The sequence below is a fragment of the Stegostoma tigrinum genome, chromosome 4 (genome assembly GCF_030684315.1).
Source record: "Stegostoma tigrinum isolate sSteTig4 chromosome 4, sSteTig4.hap1, whole genome shotgun sequence".
Classification (NCBI taxonomy): domain Eukaryota; kingdom Metazoa; phylum Chordata; class Chondrichthyes; order Orectolobiformes; family Stegostomatidae; genus Stegostoma; species Stegostoma tigrinum.
In genome coordinates, this window is record NC_081357.1 from 131,314,951 (window position 1) to 131,334,054 (window position 19,104).

Below are 19,104 nucleotides of genomic sequence, written 5' to 3' on the forward strand. Positions count from 1 at the left end.
TTGTTATGGGTGAGGAACTGATAGTTATTGTGATATTGTATTTCGTGGATTATTGACATGACTTTACCATGCAGGATATTTCACCTTCAAAGTTGCATTTCACCAGGATATGTTGTAAAGTGGGATATAAATCACACCATACTGTTAGCAGCTGGGACCTTCAATCATGGTGTAGAGATTATAGTCAGTGTTGTTCATTAGTCATAACTTCAAATAAAGCTACTTCCATGGAGGTTACCTAAATAGATAAACACTTCCTACATTCACATTGTATCTCCTGCTATCATCGGTCACAAGAAGAAAGGCAGTGGCACAGTGGGAATGTCACTGAGCTAGTAATCCCAATCTCTTTATGGTGAAATTTGAATTCAACAAAACTTTGAAATTAAAAGGTTAGTCTCATGGTGACCATGCAGCCACTGCTCACTGATGTCCTTTAGTGAAGGAAATCTGCCATCCTTGCCTGGTCTAGCCTCAATATGACTCCAGAATTATGGCAGTGTGGTTGATTCTGAACAACCTTGGAGCCATATAGAGAATGGGTTGTACAAAATAACCAGTAATTCTCACATCTCATCATGAAAAGTAAATGTACAAGAAATGCAGTGTGCATGGGTCCACATATTTTACACAATATGGATCAGCAACTATGTGCTATCTTTCCAAGAAAAATGTTCTAGGAATATTGATGTCTCTGACATAACCATTATTTATTGTCCATGTCTAATTGCAGTGTGAAAATTTGGCAAACCTTTATGATTATTCATTAATTACAGCTTGATCTAACTGAATGGTTCATTAGACCATTTCAATAATGGTTAACCATTCATCATTTTTTTTATCATTTATTCATGGCCATATTTCTCAGTGCCAGCATTCAGTGTCCTTCCCTGATTGTTCTGAAGTCTGCATTGTTGAACCTCCTTCTTGAAGTATGTAGTCCTGGGGTGTAAGAACATTACCATGCTGTTTGGAAGGGAGTGGCAGGATTTTGACCTGGTGTCTTTTTTCATTCATACTTGGGATGAGGGGATCACTAGCTAGGCCGGAATTTATTGCCCATCTCTAATTCCCAGAGGGCACTGAAGTTCAACAATATTGCTGTGGGTCTGGAGTGACATATAGGCCAGGACAACAAAATGTGAGGCTGGATGAACACAGCAGGCCAAGCAGCATCTCAGGAGCACAAAAGCTGACGTTTTGGGCCTAGACCCTTCATCAGAGAGGGGGATGGGGTGAGGGTTCTGGAATAAATAGGGAGAGAGGGGGAGGCGGACCAAAGCTTATAACTGATGTCCATTTCAAGCCCACCGACTCCCACAGACACCTTCCTGGACCTCTCAGTCTCCATCTCAGGCAACCAGCTTGTAACCGTTGTCCATTTCAAGCCCACCGACTCCCACAGAAAAACACCTTCCTGGACCTCTCAGTCTCCATCTCAGGCAACCAGCTTGTAACCGTTGTCCATTTCAAGCCCACTGACTCCCACAGAAAAACACCTTCCTGGACCTCTCAGTCTCCATCTCAGGCAACCAGCTTGTAACCGTTGTCCATTTCAAGCCCACCGACTCCCACAGAAAAACACCTTCCTGGACCTCTCAGTCTCCATCTCAGGCAACCAGCTTGTAACCGTTGTCCATTTCAAGCCCACTGACTCCCACAGAAAAACACCTTCCTGGACCTCTCAGTCTCCATCTCAGGCAACCAGCTTGTAACTGATGTCCATTTCAAGCCCACCGACTCCCACAGAAAAATTTCTCTCCATCTTCGGTCCGCCTCCCCCTCTCTCCCTATTTATTCCAGAACCCTCACCCCATCCCCCTCTCTGATGAAGGGTCTAGGCCCGAAACGTCAGCTTTTGTGCTCCTGAGATGCTGCTTGGCCTGCTGTGTTCATCCAGCCTCACATTTTGTTGTCTTGGATTCTCCAGCATCTGCAGTTCCCATTATCTCTGACAAATAGGCCAGACTAGGTTAGGATGGCAGATTTCCTTCCCTAGAGGACAATAGGGAGCTGTTTTTATAATAATCAACAGCTTTTTGTTCCTTTTTTTGCCTGACTTTGAATTTCACAATCTGTCATGACGGAATTTGAACTCATGTACCCAGAACAGTACCCAATGACACGACCGTTACATCACTGCCAAATACTGGGATTCAATGGAGTCTGTTCCCCCTGTCTTTCTATGTGGTAGGGGTCAAAGGTTTAGAAGGTTCTGTCACAAGAGCTCTGTGATTTTCTGCAGTACGCCTGGTAGATGGTACACATTGCTGTTTTTGTGTAAATGTGGTGAAGGAGCAAATGTTGAAGCTGGTGGTTGTGGTATCAGTCAATGGGAGTGCTTTGTTTTGCATTGCACCAAGCTTCCTCAGTGTAATTGGAGCTGCACTCATCCAAATTAGTGCAAAGTATTCCATTAAACTCCTGATTTGAGCCTTATAGCTGATAGACAGGTTTTGGGGAGTCAGGAGGTAAGTTACTTGCCTCAGAATTCCTAGCCTCTGCCTTTCCCTTGAAGCCACAATATGAATACAGTTGGTATAATTCAGTTTCCAATCAATGGTAACCACAGCACAGTTGAGAGTAGGACATTAAAGGAGTTACCTTAATTAAATTTCTTGATACTGGTTACATGTTTGATTGGTGTGAAGTAGTATGGGATGGCTGAGGTTGTGGGGTGTCACTCAATCTACTAATATGAACTGCACTATCGAGCCCCTTTTCCCCACTCCCAGAGCCATCAATCACTGAAATCAATTAAATATCCAGTAAATTGTTACACACCTTCTGCACTCGTGATGATATGCTTGTAATGACCGAAAGAACTGCGGACACTGTATATCAGGAACAAAAACAAAGTTGCTGGAAAAGCTCAGCAGGTCTGGCAGCATCCATGAAGGGGAAAAACAAAGCCAACATTTTGGGTCTGGTGACCCTTCCTCAGAACACAGGAAGAGTCACCGGACCCGAAACGTTAACTCTTTTATTCCCTCACAGACGCTGCCAGACCTGCCAAGCTTTTTAAGCAGATAGTAGGAACTGCCGATGCTGGAGAATCTGAGGTAACAAGGTGTAGAGCTGGATGAACACAGCAGGCCAAGCAGCATCAGAGGAGCAGGAAGGCTGACGTTTCGGGCCTAGACCGTTCTTCAGAAAATATTTTTCAGATTTTTCCTGAAGAAGGGTCTAGGCCCGAAAAGTCAGCCTTCCTGTTCCTCTGATGCTGCTTGGCCTGCTGTCTACATCCAGTTTTAGAACATGGAACATTACAGCCCTTCAGCCCTTGATGTTGTGCCGACCTGTCATACCGATCTCAAGCCCGTCTAACCTACACTATTCCATGTACGTCCATATGCTTATCCAATGACGACTTATATGTACCTAAAGTTGGCGAATCTACAACCGTTGCAGGCAAAGCGTTCCATTCCCTAAACTACTCTCTGAGTAAAGAAACCACCTCTGACATCTGTCCTATATCTTTCACCCCTCAATTTAAAGCTATGCCCCCTCGTGCTTGCCATCACCATCCTAGCAAAAAGGCTCTCCCTATCCACCCTATCTAACCCTCTGATTATTTTATATGTTTCAATTAAGTCACCTCTCAACCTTCTTCTCTCTAATGAAAACAGCTTCAAGTCCCTCAGCCTTTCCTCTTAAGACCTTCCCTCCATACCAGGCAACATCCTAGTCAATCTCCTCTGCACCCTTTCCAAAGCTTCCACATCCTTCTTATAATGCGGTGACCAGAACTGTACACAATACTCCAAGTGCGGCCACACCAGAGTTTTGTACAGCTTCACCATAACCTCTTGGTTCCAAACTCGATCCCTCTATTAATAAAAGCTAAAACACTGTATGCCTTCTGAACAGCCCTGTCAACCTGGGTGGCAACTTTCAAGGATCTGTGTACATGGACACCGAGATCTCTCTGCTCATCTACACTGCTAAGTATCTTACCATTAGCCCTGTACTTTGCCTTCCGGTTACTCCTACCAAAGTGCATCACCTCACACTTGTCTGCATTAAACTCCATTTGCCACCTCTCAGCCCAGCTCTGCAGCTTATCTATGTCTCTCTGCAACCTGCAGCATCCTTCGTCACTATCCACAACTCCACCGACCTTAGTGTCATCTGCAAATTTACTAACCCATCCTTCTACGCCCTCATCCAGGTCATTTATAAAAATGACAAACAGCAGTGGACCCAACACCGACCCTTGCGGTACACCACTAGTAACTGGTCTCCAGGATGAACATTTCCCATCAACTACCACCCTCTGTCTTCTTTCAGCAAGCCAATTTCCGATTCAAACTGCTTTATCTGCCACAATCCCATTCCTCCGCATTTTGTACAAAAGCCGACTGTGGGGAACCTTATCGGACGCCTTGCTGAAATCCATATACACCACATCAACTGGTTTACTCTCATCTACCTGTTTGGTCACCTTCTCAAAGAGCTTTATACCTTGTTATCGTGAACTTTTTCAGCAACTTTGTTTTTGTGTTTGTAACGACATTGTTTACTTTTAGGGACAGTCTTGGTGTATTATTAAATTATTTATTTCAGAGTTTTAAGTTATGTTTTAAAAATAATTTCACCAATGAGCTCATCAGATCTCTCAGTGAGAATTTACTTCACGGTTAGTCATAAATTCCGGGCCACGGCTTACAATTGGAAGCCAGATATGTAACATTACAATGCTTCAATGCTCTTTATTAACAATAGCTATCAATAAAAACCAACTGACATGAAGATTCATTTGCTTGTTTGATTTTATTTTGGCCATATGCCTCCTAACACTCAAAGTATATTTCCAGTCCCAACTAGCATTCACATTATAACAGACTAAATGACAGCAGAAAGAACTTGTTCACAAACAATGGAAAAATAAACTATAATGGATAGGAACTTGGTCAGGCAAACACACAGAATCGCAGTCAAACGCTATCACACCTCTGGTAATATAGGTGCAAATGTTTGGTCCAAGTTAAGGGCCGTAACAAAAAGTGTCAATGAGATAAAACCGATCTGACATGGAATCTAGTCATCTTATATCTCATTTGATACATAGCTCATTTTTAACTGCATATGCAAAAAATTGGACAACTGGATATACAGCACAGAAACAGGCCTTTCTGTCCAATCAAAATTATTGAAATAGGATTATTACACACATTGCACACTGAATATTATCAGTTATCACAAAATAAGCTCCATAAATTCAAAACAGGTTTATCCATTCCAGAGACATAACCCCACGTTATACTGAACCAGTGATTGACGTGCATTTAACTGTTCATGGATAAAGTAGCTGTAATTCACTTTGTGTATGTTCCCAAATGGCCTTAATGAGTTTGGAAAATTTAGTTGAGTGTTGCACTGCATTGTAGTGTTGTTGGAAGGAGGCAGATTTCTATCACACTCCTAATGCACTGGATTTTCGGAATCACAGAAGGTATTTGTTGAGTTTCTACTTTTAATGCCAACTCAATTTTCTTACAGAGTTATTAAAGTATTTGAGTGACTGTTACATATTACAGAATACGCTTTGTCAGAACAGCTGGCATTCAAATCTCCCATTTTTGGGAGTTTTCAATTATATCCAGTATAATATGGCTCTTTGCACAGGTGCACACAAACATCTTTATAAAATCTGGCATGACTCAATAGCACATTATTTGTCATCTTTTTAACATTCTTGTAGCAAACAGCAAAGAATTGGAATGTATGTTCTGCCACGTAAAATTTTTCAATACATTATTACAAATCCATTTAGCTTACTTACTGCTAAGTTTACAGATTTAAATGTCAACTCTTAACTCATCACAAATGAAAAAGCCTCAGATCATCAGACTGTGCTGTTGAAATCAGCAGCACCCAGATCACTAAAATTTATCAGTATATTTTGTGACTGTGAGAACTTATCTTACATTTCCACTGTTACACTGTAACTCAACTAGATCCTTTGGAAATTAAATAATTGGTAGCTATCACTCAGAGTACTTTGTAACTTAAATTTGCCATTTGTTGAGTGGAGCGTGCTCTCTTGAGATTAAGTAAGCATGCTGCATAAGTATATCCAGTACAGAATGAGCACTCTAAGACTGAATGAAAAAATACAATATGGAGTCCACAACATATGTAGTCCTTGTTCCTGGTGTTTTTTTAATCCCCAGAAGTATGAGAATTCCTGAGTGTGCAAACCATCCTGAAACAAATAAATAAATGCAGAAACCCTGCAAAGTATTCAGTTCTCTTCCAGCAAATTTGAACAATAGATATCTCCTCAAGGTGAAATCACAACTGTCAATGCATTAGTGAAAGCTTGGATTTACACAAACAAATGTTACATTGGGCCAAGGCTGTGTTTTGTGTGTATTTGCGTATTTTTTCCCTCCATTATTCTCAGTAACTTTCCCAGACTGTCAGTCACATCCTACAGCAAAAAAAGTCAGTTGTTATTGTGAAATGGCAAAATGCCAGTTTTTTTCATCCTCAAATTGGCCACCCAGTTAGTGACTATTTTAATTAGATTAGATTCCCTACAGTGTGGAAACAGGCCCTTCAGCCCAACAAGTCCACATCGCCCCTTGATAGATCCCACCCAGACCCATCCCCCTATAACCCTGGACACTACGGGCAATTTAGCATGGCCGATCCACCTGGCCTGCACATCTTTGGACTGTGGGAGGAAACCGGAGCACCCGGAGGAAACCCACACAGACGGGGGAGAATGTGCAAACTCCGCACAGGCAGTTACCCGAGGCTGGAATCGAACCCGGGTCCCTGGTGCTGTGAGGCTGCAGTGCTAACCACTGAGCCACTGTGCCGGCCTACTTTTGATGACTTGTCACACAATTAATTGGTCTTAAGTTCCAGCATAATTAAAGAATCATTAAATAATCAGTTATGAGCAAGTCTCATATCGAATTTGAAATGTTAACTCTGTTTGTCTCTTCACAGACTATGCCAGACCTCCTGAGCTTCTTCAGCAATTTCTGTTTTGATTTTTAAATTAAATAATTAACCAGTTTTAAATAGTAAAGGCCAACTATTGAACTGAACCAGATTGTGAGAAACCATAGTACAAACACCTAAGGAGACATGATTCCTCAATTTCTACAAACTGCCAAGATTGTGACAATTGGTGACAGCATGATTGAGGGTAAGAGTATCAGTAATACGTTCATTTATTTCACCCTGTTTGAACATATCATGATGCACCTTTGTGCCAGGTGGGAATTAAACCCAGAGCTTTTGGCGCAGAGGTACAGACTGCCCCAAATGTCCTTTAATACCACTATTACGTTGATGCAGCTTTGCTGATTGTTTATTCATATTTTGAAAAATAATCATGTTTCCAATTAATGTTGCATTCAGACTGCTCTATATGAATTTTTATTAATCTGCCAAGGTATGTTCAGGATTTTGGAACATCTAGTCTGTTTAGCATGGATCTGATTCATCCTAAAGTCAATGATTCCAGAACCGGCAGTTACAATGAAGAAATATTCCTCAAACTTTTAATCTTTGAATCAGTTCATGTTAGGTGAAAGACAATAATTCATGTGGCTCTTAAATGCATGTGCATTTTTTAAACATTGTTGACATCACAACTGAATCTCCTTGTCATTGTTTCCATTTCTAAACTGACATTTACTCTGAAGGTTTCTTTAAATGCTTATTCTTGACATTGGGCTGCTCCACATACGTTTTCTAGGAACTGACTTCAGATTTTTGCCAATAAACATGTTTTCATCCCTGCAGCACATAAGCAGGCTAACTGTCAGTAGTCTTAACATAGTTATTCTACCCTGCCCTGCAAACAACTAGCACTCAAGTGATGACAGTAAAACACAAGTTTAAAAACTAACCATACATTATATAATTTAGTTATCTGGCTTATTTCAGTTTTGTGCATGTGTAAATACTTGACAATATAACATAAAAACTCACTGTCCGTCTTTACCGAATCAGAGCAGCACATGGTCAGCTCTCCAAGGATCAAGGAGAGAAATGGCTGATGATCTCTTACATATAAGATGAACTAATTTGAAAAGTAAAAACAAAACCTTATTCAGTATAACTTTTAAAGTAAGTAACATGTTGTGCTAGATTTGTAATTCATAAAAAAACTAATGAAACATAAAGAAACACAGAACTTACAAATGAAATTTGTGACAATTCTTTACATTTGAACTATTTTCCCTAAGAAGTGATAATCATTGAAATTCATTTCCTCATTTAATGATTTTAACGAAATTCCATATTTGAAAATTTCCATTAAATACTCACTTACAAAGTAAACCTTTATGCACATTCACTTACATGCATCGTATTCATTTAAGGGTCTGAACATGGTTGACAATATTTTTGCATTGCACGTTATAAAGAAATAACATTAAAATAAAAGAACAATCTGCCACTGTAACAAATCTGTCAAAAATACGAATTATTGATACACCAAACATCTTTATACAATATTTACAATCTTGTGTTACAAATAATAAACTTCAAATTAAACAAGCACTATATGATGTAATCATAAGGATTACGCAGTCTGAAATATGTTCAGAACAGAATTGCTAGCTTGAACCAAATATATTTTTCAGTTAAGAAATATTCTTAACTTGGCTGTTTCAAGAGGCAGCCGGAAATGGTATGAGTCTGCATGGACAATCATTTGTACATTTGTTACAAAGTTACTCTGAACATCTTCTGATATCTTAACCACTTGCGAACAGATATTTTCTTCAATGGATAATGCAGTAAACTAAATATGAATCTATTCCTTTTTTTAAAAGTTAACTTTTCTTTTGCTTTGCATTATTTTCCCCGAAACAATTTATCTTAGCCAACACATTGTCTGCTCAGCAGACTCTCGTCTCGCACATATTTCCATAAAATTGATACCGTGGCTACACAGTATGTTCCTGTCCAAAAACATACAATTTCCAAGATTTGCAGCATGAACAAAGTATGGTCCCTTGTTCGAAGGGCCACCCAGCAGCACGTACCAAAAAGTACAAACAACAGAATCTAAAAAATAACTGCACAGGCATTTCATTTCAGTAAAATTCTAGAAGTTACACTTTAAATTCTCTAATTATTCTATTTTGTGGAAAGGGATTTCATTCCAACATTTAAAGCATGTTCTCATAATCACACTTTCATCATATGGACACAGATAATAACAACAAAGGGCATGATAATTTGGCTAGAAATATTTTCATATAAAATGACATTTGAACAATTATGCATTAAATTGATAGTGTGAAAAACATGGAGAAGGGTTTTAGAATTTAGAGGCTATGTCCACTTTCACAGAATATCTGAGATTGGATACAATTCTCAAGGTACTTATTATACAAGTAAAAAATTTCAGCTGGTTTTACAAAATTTTTTTCAGGTGTGTGCAATTGACAGAGAAGATAAAACAATTTTGAAGTGACAAAGCTTAAGAGGAGAGCTCAGAAAGATGTTGAAAATTATAAAATGTTTTGATGAAGCAAAAAGCAAAAACAGTTTCTATGGTACATGATCCAAAACCTAGGGAGCAGAAATGTAAGGTCAAATTCAAAAAAATTAAAGGCAAAATTACAAGATTTTTGCCTCAGGTTTGTCATATATGCTGTGGAACCCTCTGCTACCAGCCCATGAAAACGTTAAAGAATTGTGGATGCTGGAAATCTGAAACAAAAACAAAAATAGAAATTGCTGAAAAAGCTCAGCAGGTCTGGCAGCATATGAGGAGAGAAAGCAGAGTTAATGTTTTGGGTCCCGGTCTGAGGAAGGGTCACTGGACCCAAAACATCAACTCTGATTTCTCTCCACAGATGTTGCCAGACCTGCTGAGTTTTTCTAGAAATTTCTGTTTTTGTTTTTCTTTCATACTGCCTGCTAATGGTTGGGGTACAGTCCAGCCACCAATCCTCCTTTCTACATTGTGTTGAACAGCCAATTTAGTTAACCGTGGTAGTAAGTCTTGCCTAAACAAGATGTAGCTTATTGCATGACAGTAAAGGGTACAAACAATATTGGCTAGTTAGTTGGACAAAATCATGATGACTATTAAGATATACTGAGGACACAGTTGTTTCCAAATGGATCTTGAACTAACATTTTTTGACAACAAAAAACTTTATGAGATCATCAGAATGGGCAGAGTTTGATGTTGTCTCCAACATTAACCCTTTGCCTTATGCATCAGAGTTTGCTTAAAATTTGTACTTTTGGATACGAGTCAAAGAAGCTAAACTGAGCAATCACAGAATTTTAAGCTCATCACATCCAGCATAATGTGAGCTTCTGCAATCTTTCATATCAGTATAACTGCCCACCTGAAAAACTGGCTGTGCCTGAGTGTGAGAGGTTCTGCTCTCTGTGCACATTTGGGTCCGGGGTCACTTTCAGCCATTGAAAATTGGATTACGTATAAGTGATGCATCAAAATTATTTTTTGCGATAAACATATTTCATTTGTATTCATCAAACAGTACAAATTACCACTGTTAAATATCCTGAAAGAACCTTTTCAATGCTAATTGTTTTTAATTGCACTGATTCATGGCAGGCCTTGTATTCAGCAAAATAATCAAATTAAATTTGGTCTGAAACTTGTGGGATAAACGCCTTTAGACACAGCACAAATTCATCCCTAGTTTACAACAGAATTTCCAATGTTAGCAAAGGAAGAACTCCATCCCTAAAGTTTTGCACAAAAGATTATCTGAATATGGAATGACACCCGACATACCAAAGGCATTGGTGGATGTGGAATCCCCAATAGGTTTAACTGTATAAATATTTGAAAAAAAATAAAAACTTAAAGGGTTAAAGGAAAGAAATGGAAATGAATAGATACTTATTTCAAACAACAATCAAAGATGTGATGGATCAGATGGCCTTCTTCAGTGCTGCAAATCTGTAATTCTCTGCAATGACTAAATATGCTAAAAATTGGTAAATATTATACAATAACCACTCCACAGATGACTATTCAACTATCCTATCTGAGCTGGATATCTTACAGAGCAATTCCCCTGGAGAACATACCAGCCTTCAGCACTTTGCCTTCTACATCCTTCTCAGATAATAATCAGATTCCAGTTCATGCTTTGTGTTTGTAATGGTTTATGACCAACCAACAATTGCTTCAGATGCACACATTAAAGGGCGAACATTGCAGAATTATGTACTGCTGGTGGAATCTCACCTGCAACACCCAGAGATTGGAAATCAGCTGATTCTCATGCTGTTTTTCCACATATTGATTTTAATGGCTGGACATAGTGTGCAATGCAGTCAGGATCTGTGCTGAGTAAATGATACAGTCTGACAGCAGGGCCATACAAGACTCTAAGCTATTGCTGGCTGTGTGAAATACTCACACTGCTAACTCCATAGGCAACACTTGCACAATCAGCAACACCAAAGATAAGGCATCTGAGTTTGTTAAGGTGTGGTGCGATAAAGACTGAGGGCGGGGGGGTAGATTTAAACTCTCTGAACCCAATAGGAACCAGATGTCATGGAAATTCAAATTAAAAGGCTCTATTTGCCACTTCATTCCCATACTGATCAGGCCCCTGTTGACTTAGAGGATAAACATGAATGGAAATAAAACAGACCAACAGTCTAAATCGATATATTGGTATTTCTAAAGACCAAGGTTCAGTTTGAAACCACATCACAGGGTTGCTGTAAGATATCTCCAGTTCTGATCGAAAGTATTTATTTCTCAATGTATACTCAGCATGAGCTAATGATTACTATATGGAAATAAAATTCCAGTAGAGGCATTCATTCATTCATTATATTTCAGTTCTGTCTCTCTCAATATCTCAACCTCTCTTGCACTTAGCAGCAGGTGATGGCCTATTATTATCGCAAGAATATTAATGCAGAGACCCAGGTAATGTTATGGGAACCTGAGTTTGAATCCCACTCTGGCAGATTAATCTGAATTCAATAAAAGTCTGGAATTAAAACTCCATGCTGACCATGAAACCATTGACAATTGTCAGGAAAATCCCATTTGGTTCACTAATGTCCTTTAGGGAAGGAAACTGCCATCCTTACCCGGTCTGGCCTACACGTGACTCCAGACCCACAGCAATGTCGGTGACTCTTAACTACCCGGTAGCTACAAGAGCAGGTCTGAGGTGAGGAATCCTGCAGTGAATAACTCAACCTCTGACTCCTTAAAGCTTGTTTACCATCTACACGGCATAAGTTAGGAGTGTGATGGAATGGTCACCACTTGCCTGGATGAGTTCAGCCCCAACAACACTCAACAAGCTTGACATCCTCCAGGACAAAGCAGCCCGCATAATTGACACCACATCCACTCCCTCCACCACCGACACTCAGCAGCAGCAGTGTGTACTGTCTACAAGATGTACTGCAGAAATTCACCAAAGATCCTCAGAGAGCACCTTCCAAACCCACACTATCACTTAAGAAGACATCATCAACAAATAAATGGGAACATCAGCACTTGATTGTACCCCTCCAAGCTACTTATCATCTTGACCTGGAAATATATCACTGTTCCTTCACTGTCACTGTGTCAAAATCCTGGAATTCTCTCCCTAAGGGCATTGTGGATCTACCTACTGCACACGGATTGCAGCGGTTCAAGAAGGCAGCTCACTGCCAGTTTTTCAAAGTCAACTAAGAACAGGCAAGACATGTGTTCCAGCCAGTGACACCCACATTCCATGATAATATAAAAAATGCGGAAAGGAAGTTACTGAGTAAGGAAATATTTTTGCTAAAACTAATCTACATTGTTATACATACACAATTCTACATTGTTAAAATTGCTTGATTTCCGAACGTGTGCTCATTGGAAGAATGGTGTTACATAAAAAATGCTCCCCTCAATGGTATCACCTGTACTTTTCAACATTCACTGAGTTATATGACTCCACTCACTGTAGGCCCTATTGGATTGGCCATTAGTAAGCTGAAATTCGAGATAAGATTGCATGAAGGCTTTTTGCAATAAAACTTACAGCCTCAGATGAAGATTCTTCTTCAACTGATTGTGTGTTCCACTGGAAACAATTATTTGTACCTGACACACATGGTTCAATCAGTGAAAGCTATGTAATTGGACTGACTGCAAAAATAGCCTTGTAGGTAACTCGATAACCATCTTAACACCAGGACAGTGTGGCCTTCACAAACCAACACCCCCAAAACCACTTTAAAGTTGAATCTGCTACTTCTGATTATTTCCAGTTGTCTTCACATAACTAGGCATCTTAGTTGCCATGACAGCTAAGAATCAAGGACAAATGATATCAGCCACAATCTTGCTGTGTAAAACCCCGTTTAATTATGCCATGCACACTAATTTAAATAACTAAATGGATGCTTTAGGGCTGAAGTTTAATAGGAACTGAGTCATTGATCGACTGTCTTTGATAACTCCTTGCTGAGCTTTTCCAGCATTTTCTGTTTTTATTCCTCATTACTCCATGTTGTGCTTGTATTGCTAGAAGGAAATTAAAACCAAGGGCCAGATTTTCTGAGGCATAGCAATATCATGCAGGTTACACTACTCTCCTTTTTACACAGTGAAAAAGTTCCACATCTCTGACAGGAGATTTCAGACAGGTCTCCTTCGGAAATGGAACCATACTCTCATTGTGACTGGTATCTTATCATGTAGAATGGTCAGGGCTAGCAAACTGTGCCCATTTTTCTTACGGTGGTCAGCTTCTGTATTCTGCAATGTAGAGATCCAACATTATAGGCAGTAACACTGAAAGCTGCATTGACAGGTTAAGTACATAAGGTAAATGTGTGGTTTGCGTGCCAGGTAGGTACAAATTAGAGTTCTAGTTAAGTATTATGCCAGCTGGGTAGAAGGTGGGATGCCAGTTAACTAAGGTGTCAAAGAGTAAGATTCTAGGGCAGGAAGGTATGTGATAGTGTATTTAGGGTAGGTAGGAGATAATAGATCCTGCAAGAGATGGGCTAGGTTTCAGATGCCAGTGGTAGAAGGACCATGCTGGATTCCAGTGGTAGAGGGGGGGCTGCTGGATCCTGGAGATCTAACAAGGTTTTAGTCAGGGTCTAAATGAGGTGTAACTGGGGAGGTCTGTTCTGCAGCTGCTCAGGACTAGGTTTTGATTGTCTAATGTTTCCCGAGTAGCTATTTACTTACCTGCAGTAGAACCCCCCTCCCACCCCCCCACCCCCCCCCCCCGCCACCCCCCCCCACCCCGAATTCAATGGAGACTTTCAGACAGTTCCATGTATAGGGGAACTACCAGGCAGATTCTTCCATTGGCCAGGAAATTCCTTCAGGGTCCCCTACGCTGGGATCCCACAGGATTTCCATGTGCAATGCTCATATCTACACTGCAGAAATTATTACCTGGCCCTCAGAATCTCCTGGCCAAAATATTTATCTCTGCTGGACAATCCAAATGACCCTTCATCTTTGGTAGCTTTCCGAATTGAACAAAATGAATGCAAACAGTTAGTGGATTGTAATACTGTATCCATTGCACAGCTGCTTCATATGTGTCCACCTGACCAATACAAAGATGGAGCAGCTGTCTATTTATTTTATAAACTGGTCCAATATAATATAGTTTAAAGAGATGAAGACTAGTACTACATTCTGCTTATAGAACCTGGCAACGTCAGTATATATTTCCCAGTGCTATACGCTGTTTAGACAATCTGGCAATGTACAGAAGTAAAATGGTTACAGGTCCTTAAGAGATAGTATTCCTTATTTCAGGCATACTCAAAAGGTTACAGGAAAAGGAGTCATATCCAATAAATAAAAAAAAAAGTCCAAGGTGATTAAAAACAAACAGGCTGCAGATATTAAGATTTCAAATCAATCAAACATGCTTTTTCTCCCCGTTAGTCGCTACCTTTTTCTCCCTCAATTTCTCAATCAGCCCTCTGTCTGCAGTGATCTGTCTTCCAACCGCACCCCTCACCCAAAAAAAAAGTCAGGGGAAGAAATGTCTCCCTTTGTTTTCCAGCAGAGTGCCCATGGCCCAGGATTTCATCCAATGCTATCCAACTCAGCTTGGGAAGCCCCAGCAACAAAGCACTCAAGACAAGAAATAGGCAGAATGCAAATTGGATCTTAATCCATCAAACCTTCAATCTGCCTGATTCTGCCTGAATTAGTTTCACTAACTGTGATATGTTTGCCATTTTCACCTCCCTTCCTGCGACTCTAACCTTCACAACTGTAAAGGTGGAGCAAAGGTGCAGTTGAAATGATCATGGATAAATTTCCCTCTGCCTTTTGCTGGAATAAGTGTGAACACTTCTGAGCAGAAGTTGAGAACAAAAAAGATGGTGAAGCCAGAGTGCTGAACTGACAATGTGATCCTTCATCTCAGGCACTGTACATTTGAGCAGAAAACTCCTCAATACTGCTACCCCGCAGCCTTTTGTTTCCTCCTAAATCTCAGAAACACAAGGCTGAGATTTAGTGCAGGGATGGGTGACTCTAGGTGGGACTAAGTCCCTGATTCACCTGAACCCCAAGCTGTCAGGACATTAGGGTCTGTAATGATGAGACATGGTTTCTTCTCCAGTGGGCTGTGGAAACAGGGAAAACGGGTTCAGGGGCTAAGGCAGGAGGGTAGCTTCCAGCACCCATCCCTGCTCCAAAATACACCCCATTGGAGGCATGATGGCAGGCTACACACGAGCCAGCAGGCAACTGCCCTGCTATCCCAGTCGAGGAAACTAGCCATTTTTTCTCACCTGCTGGGAAGACAAGTAACAAAGCCAGTTGCTGTGGGTGTTAAACAACTTACTGCCATGCATAGAGTTATACAGCATAGAAACAGACCCTTCAATCCAACCAGTCCATGCTGAGCAGAATCCCAAACTAAACTAGTCTCACATTCCTGCTCCTGTTCCAAATCCCTCCAAACCTTTCCTGCAGGTTTGTCAACATTTGCAAGCAGTGCTCACAGTGGGCTGCGATTAGAATTCTTCTAATTGATGATTTCACCCCATCAAAAGCACGTGCAGTAATTAAAAGGTGAGATAAGCTGTACCTGACTGACAATTCTTTTCTGTTGAATCCATAGAATGACTACTTCTTCTCCAGAAATTTCTCCTGGGTCTTTCTGCCTGTACTACCTCACTCTCGTACCACACTTCCATGCTGTTTGCCATTCACCTTTCATTTCACAGAAGCAAGCAATAATGGTCACCACAGGGGCATTTCCCTCAGCATGAGGCATCGCTCTGTTGCTCTTCCACTGATGATGGGTATATCCTGCCCTAACCGCCAGATAGACCCATCCTATGGTGTTCACCTTGCTGAAGACTGATGGTTTAGGAGAGGGTCAAAGGTCATCAACAAGCTGGAATTCCCAAACTGCTGCTGAATGGAGAAGGTTGTTCATCTACCTACAGACCTAGCACTGAATCACCATGGTGATGTGAAGGGAGTGAGCATTTCTGGGGTTAACCTTCCCAACATTTGTCCTGCCCATCAACTCCAGAATTCCAGGGAAAAATGGCACCCACAGGGTTCTCACCATAGTCTGTTTTTTTTTGCCTTCAATGCACAAGAGCTTCCATAAACAGCACCAGATTAACGTACCACTTATACATTTAGAACTGTAGGGGAACAACCGAAGCCTGTCAATAATATCATCATTGCATTCATATTCAGGATTACACTAGTTTCTTTATCTTTACCATTCTAATTATTTAAAGAGGTGGCAGCTACAATTGGCTTATCACATCGTGTGGAACGAATGCAAAAATAATACTTTGTCATTGGTCATTGTGAGCAACGTTCTATGCACAAGATAGGATTCTCATGATCAACCTGTACCTGGGTAATTTCAGTCATATCACAACATCAGTCTTTATGGAAAAAGACGAAATCATGCAAATATTGGTTTAAGTCCTTGAGTACATCATATTTTATTTTATTCCACAATAAGGTAAACTTCCCTTGTTTTCAGTTACAACAGTACCTGGGAGTAAATATTTTGAAATCCTTTTTGGAGTAACATCAACATCAATTTAATTAGGATACAAAGTCCAACAAATTTACAAAGCAACATTATTGTTCTTAGAAACGAACGTAGCAGACAACCTGCTGCATTACAGGACCAACATCTTCCTTCAGGTCACAATTTCAGAGTAAATGTAGCTATTTTATACTGGAGACGTGTGAATGAATTTGAAGTCACAGTAAAATAAGAAAAAAAATCAATTATTCAAGCATTAACCCTCTAATGAACCAATTCGAAGGCCTGGCAGTACCAACAACATTTGTTCTTCATATTCTATAACTTTCAATAATGCCTGTTTGGAATAACAATCTCTTCAACAAATCTCAGAATATGTCTCTTCAATACTGAGCATCAGATTATGGAGGATGCAAAGTGATGCAGTAAGCGGACAAAGACTGATGGGATACTGTTAAATCCAATGATATTCAGTGAAAGTCAGAGACAAACCCCTTTAACACAGAGATATAGTGAGGCGGAATGAAAGGAAGGGAAAGGGTTAGAGCAAGCAAAGGTATCCCAGTATTCTTCATTGTGGTACTACTCCATGTGAATGAGAGAACAGTTGTGAGCCTGAAGCTAGTGAGGAGAAAGAGGAGGAGGAAGTTACTCTTCGCTCAGGTCTGGACCTAGAACAGAAAAAGTCAGAATTAATATAGGCTTCATTTTTGCATGTCGCATTATTTTAATAAAATAGCTTCTTCCAAAACTTGTAAAAATTCTGTGTGCACACAATCTAACCCGTGCAACACTAAGGGAGGTGATTTCCAGATGAAGTTAAACTGAGGCCCCCGTCCTCAGATCTTTGCAGCGGGATACATCAGATCCCATTGCAGAGAAAAGATCTTCTCTGTCCTTTTTAATAGTTACTTCTCTAAAAGACTACTCCATAGAATCCCTACAGTGTGGAAACAGGCCATTTGGCCCAACAAGTCCACACTGACGGACATCCTACCCAGACCAATCCCCACAACCCTACATTTCCTATGCCTAAAGCACTTAAACTGCACATCATGGATAATTTAGCACGGCCAATCCACCTAGCCTGCACATCATTGGACTGTGGGAGGAAACTGGAGCGCCCGGAGGAAACCCACAGGGACACGGGGAGAACGTGCAAACTCCACATGGTCACACAAGGCTGGAATTGAACCTGGGCCCCTGGTGCAGTGAGGCAGCTGTGCTAACCACTGAGCCACAGAGCTTTCAGGGTCTGGTTGTGTACAAAATAGCTGCTGTACTTCCTACACTAGAAAAGTGATGCACTCCCATTGCTCTGAAGCACTTTACGTTGTGAAACTTGTCCTTAAATTGCAAGTTACTTTGTTCGTTCTATTCAAGATTACTGAAAATGATGTCCCATTTTACTGAGTCAGTGTTCTCCTTCAAAAGGACCAGTTTGGCCCACTAAAATGGTCACGTCTTCAGAAAACACATGAATTTCAGGATTTGTGGAATCCATTAAGAAGAAGGATTACAGGAATGGACAAACAAGTGGGTCCCTGAGCACACGAGTGAGGAGCAGTCACAGTGGGCAGGCAAGTTCAGCTGAGTGAGACAAAAGACTGAGTGAGTGAAACTCTGAATTTATTTCAAAGTAGGAAATTGGTACCAAGGTGTTTTAACAACTGAGCTCTGAAGAAAAGTCATATCGGACTCAATGTTAACTCTGTTTTTCTCCCCACAGATGTTGTCAGACCTACAGAGATTCTCCACACTTTACTGTTTTTATTTCAGATTTCCAGCATCTGCAGTATTTTGCATTTGTGTGTTAACTGAATTTTATAGCAAGAGGTTAACACTGCAAAGTGAGAGGTGAGTGGGAGAGGATAAAGATACAGATCGAGAAGCTGACCTGCAGTGAAACTAATAACAGTCACAAACCACAGTGTGACGCGACTGATTGGTCAGTAGGATTGGTGAGTATTTCTAGTCTTTAAATTAAGAATAAGTTCTTCAGATTGTGTCCAAGTCTCCAATATTTATCTTCTCTCTTTTCTAAAAATAGCTGGTTAAGTATAAGACTGATATTGGTGGCTTTCTTAAAAAGGTAATAAACAAGAATAAAGTGTAA

At 40.4% G+C, this 19,104-nt stretch overlaps 1 protein-coding gene across 2 annotated transcripts in view; it reads right to left on the reverse strand.

Moving 5' to 3' along the window:
* Positions 1-16,913: 16,913 nt before the first annotated feature.
* Positions 16,914-19,104, reverse strand: part of LOC125452933 (kinesin-like protein KIF3C) — a 216,121-nt gene continuing 213,930 nt past the window's right edge. For both annotated transcript variants that reach the window (XM_048531919.2, XM_048531920.2), the window contains exon 9: positions 16,914-17,659. In XM_048531919.2, the coding sequence (XP_048387876.1) occupies positions 17,560-17,659 (100 nt within the window). In that variant the 3' untranslated portion in view covers positions 16,914-17,559. The remainder of the gene's footprint in view (positions 17,660-19,104) is intronic.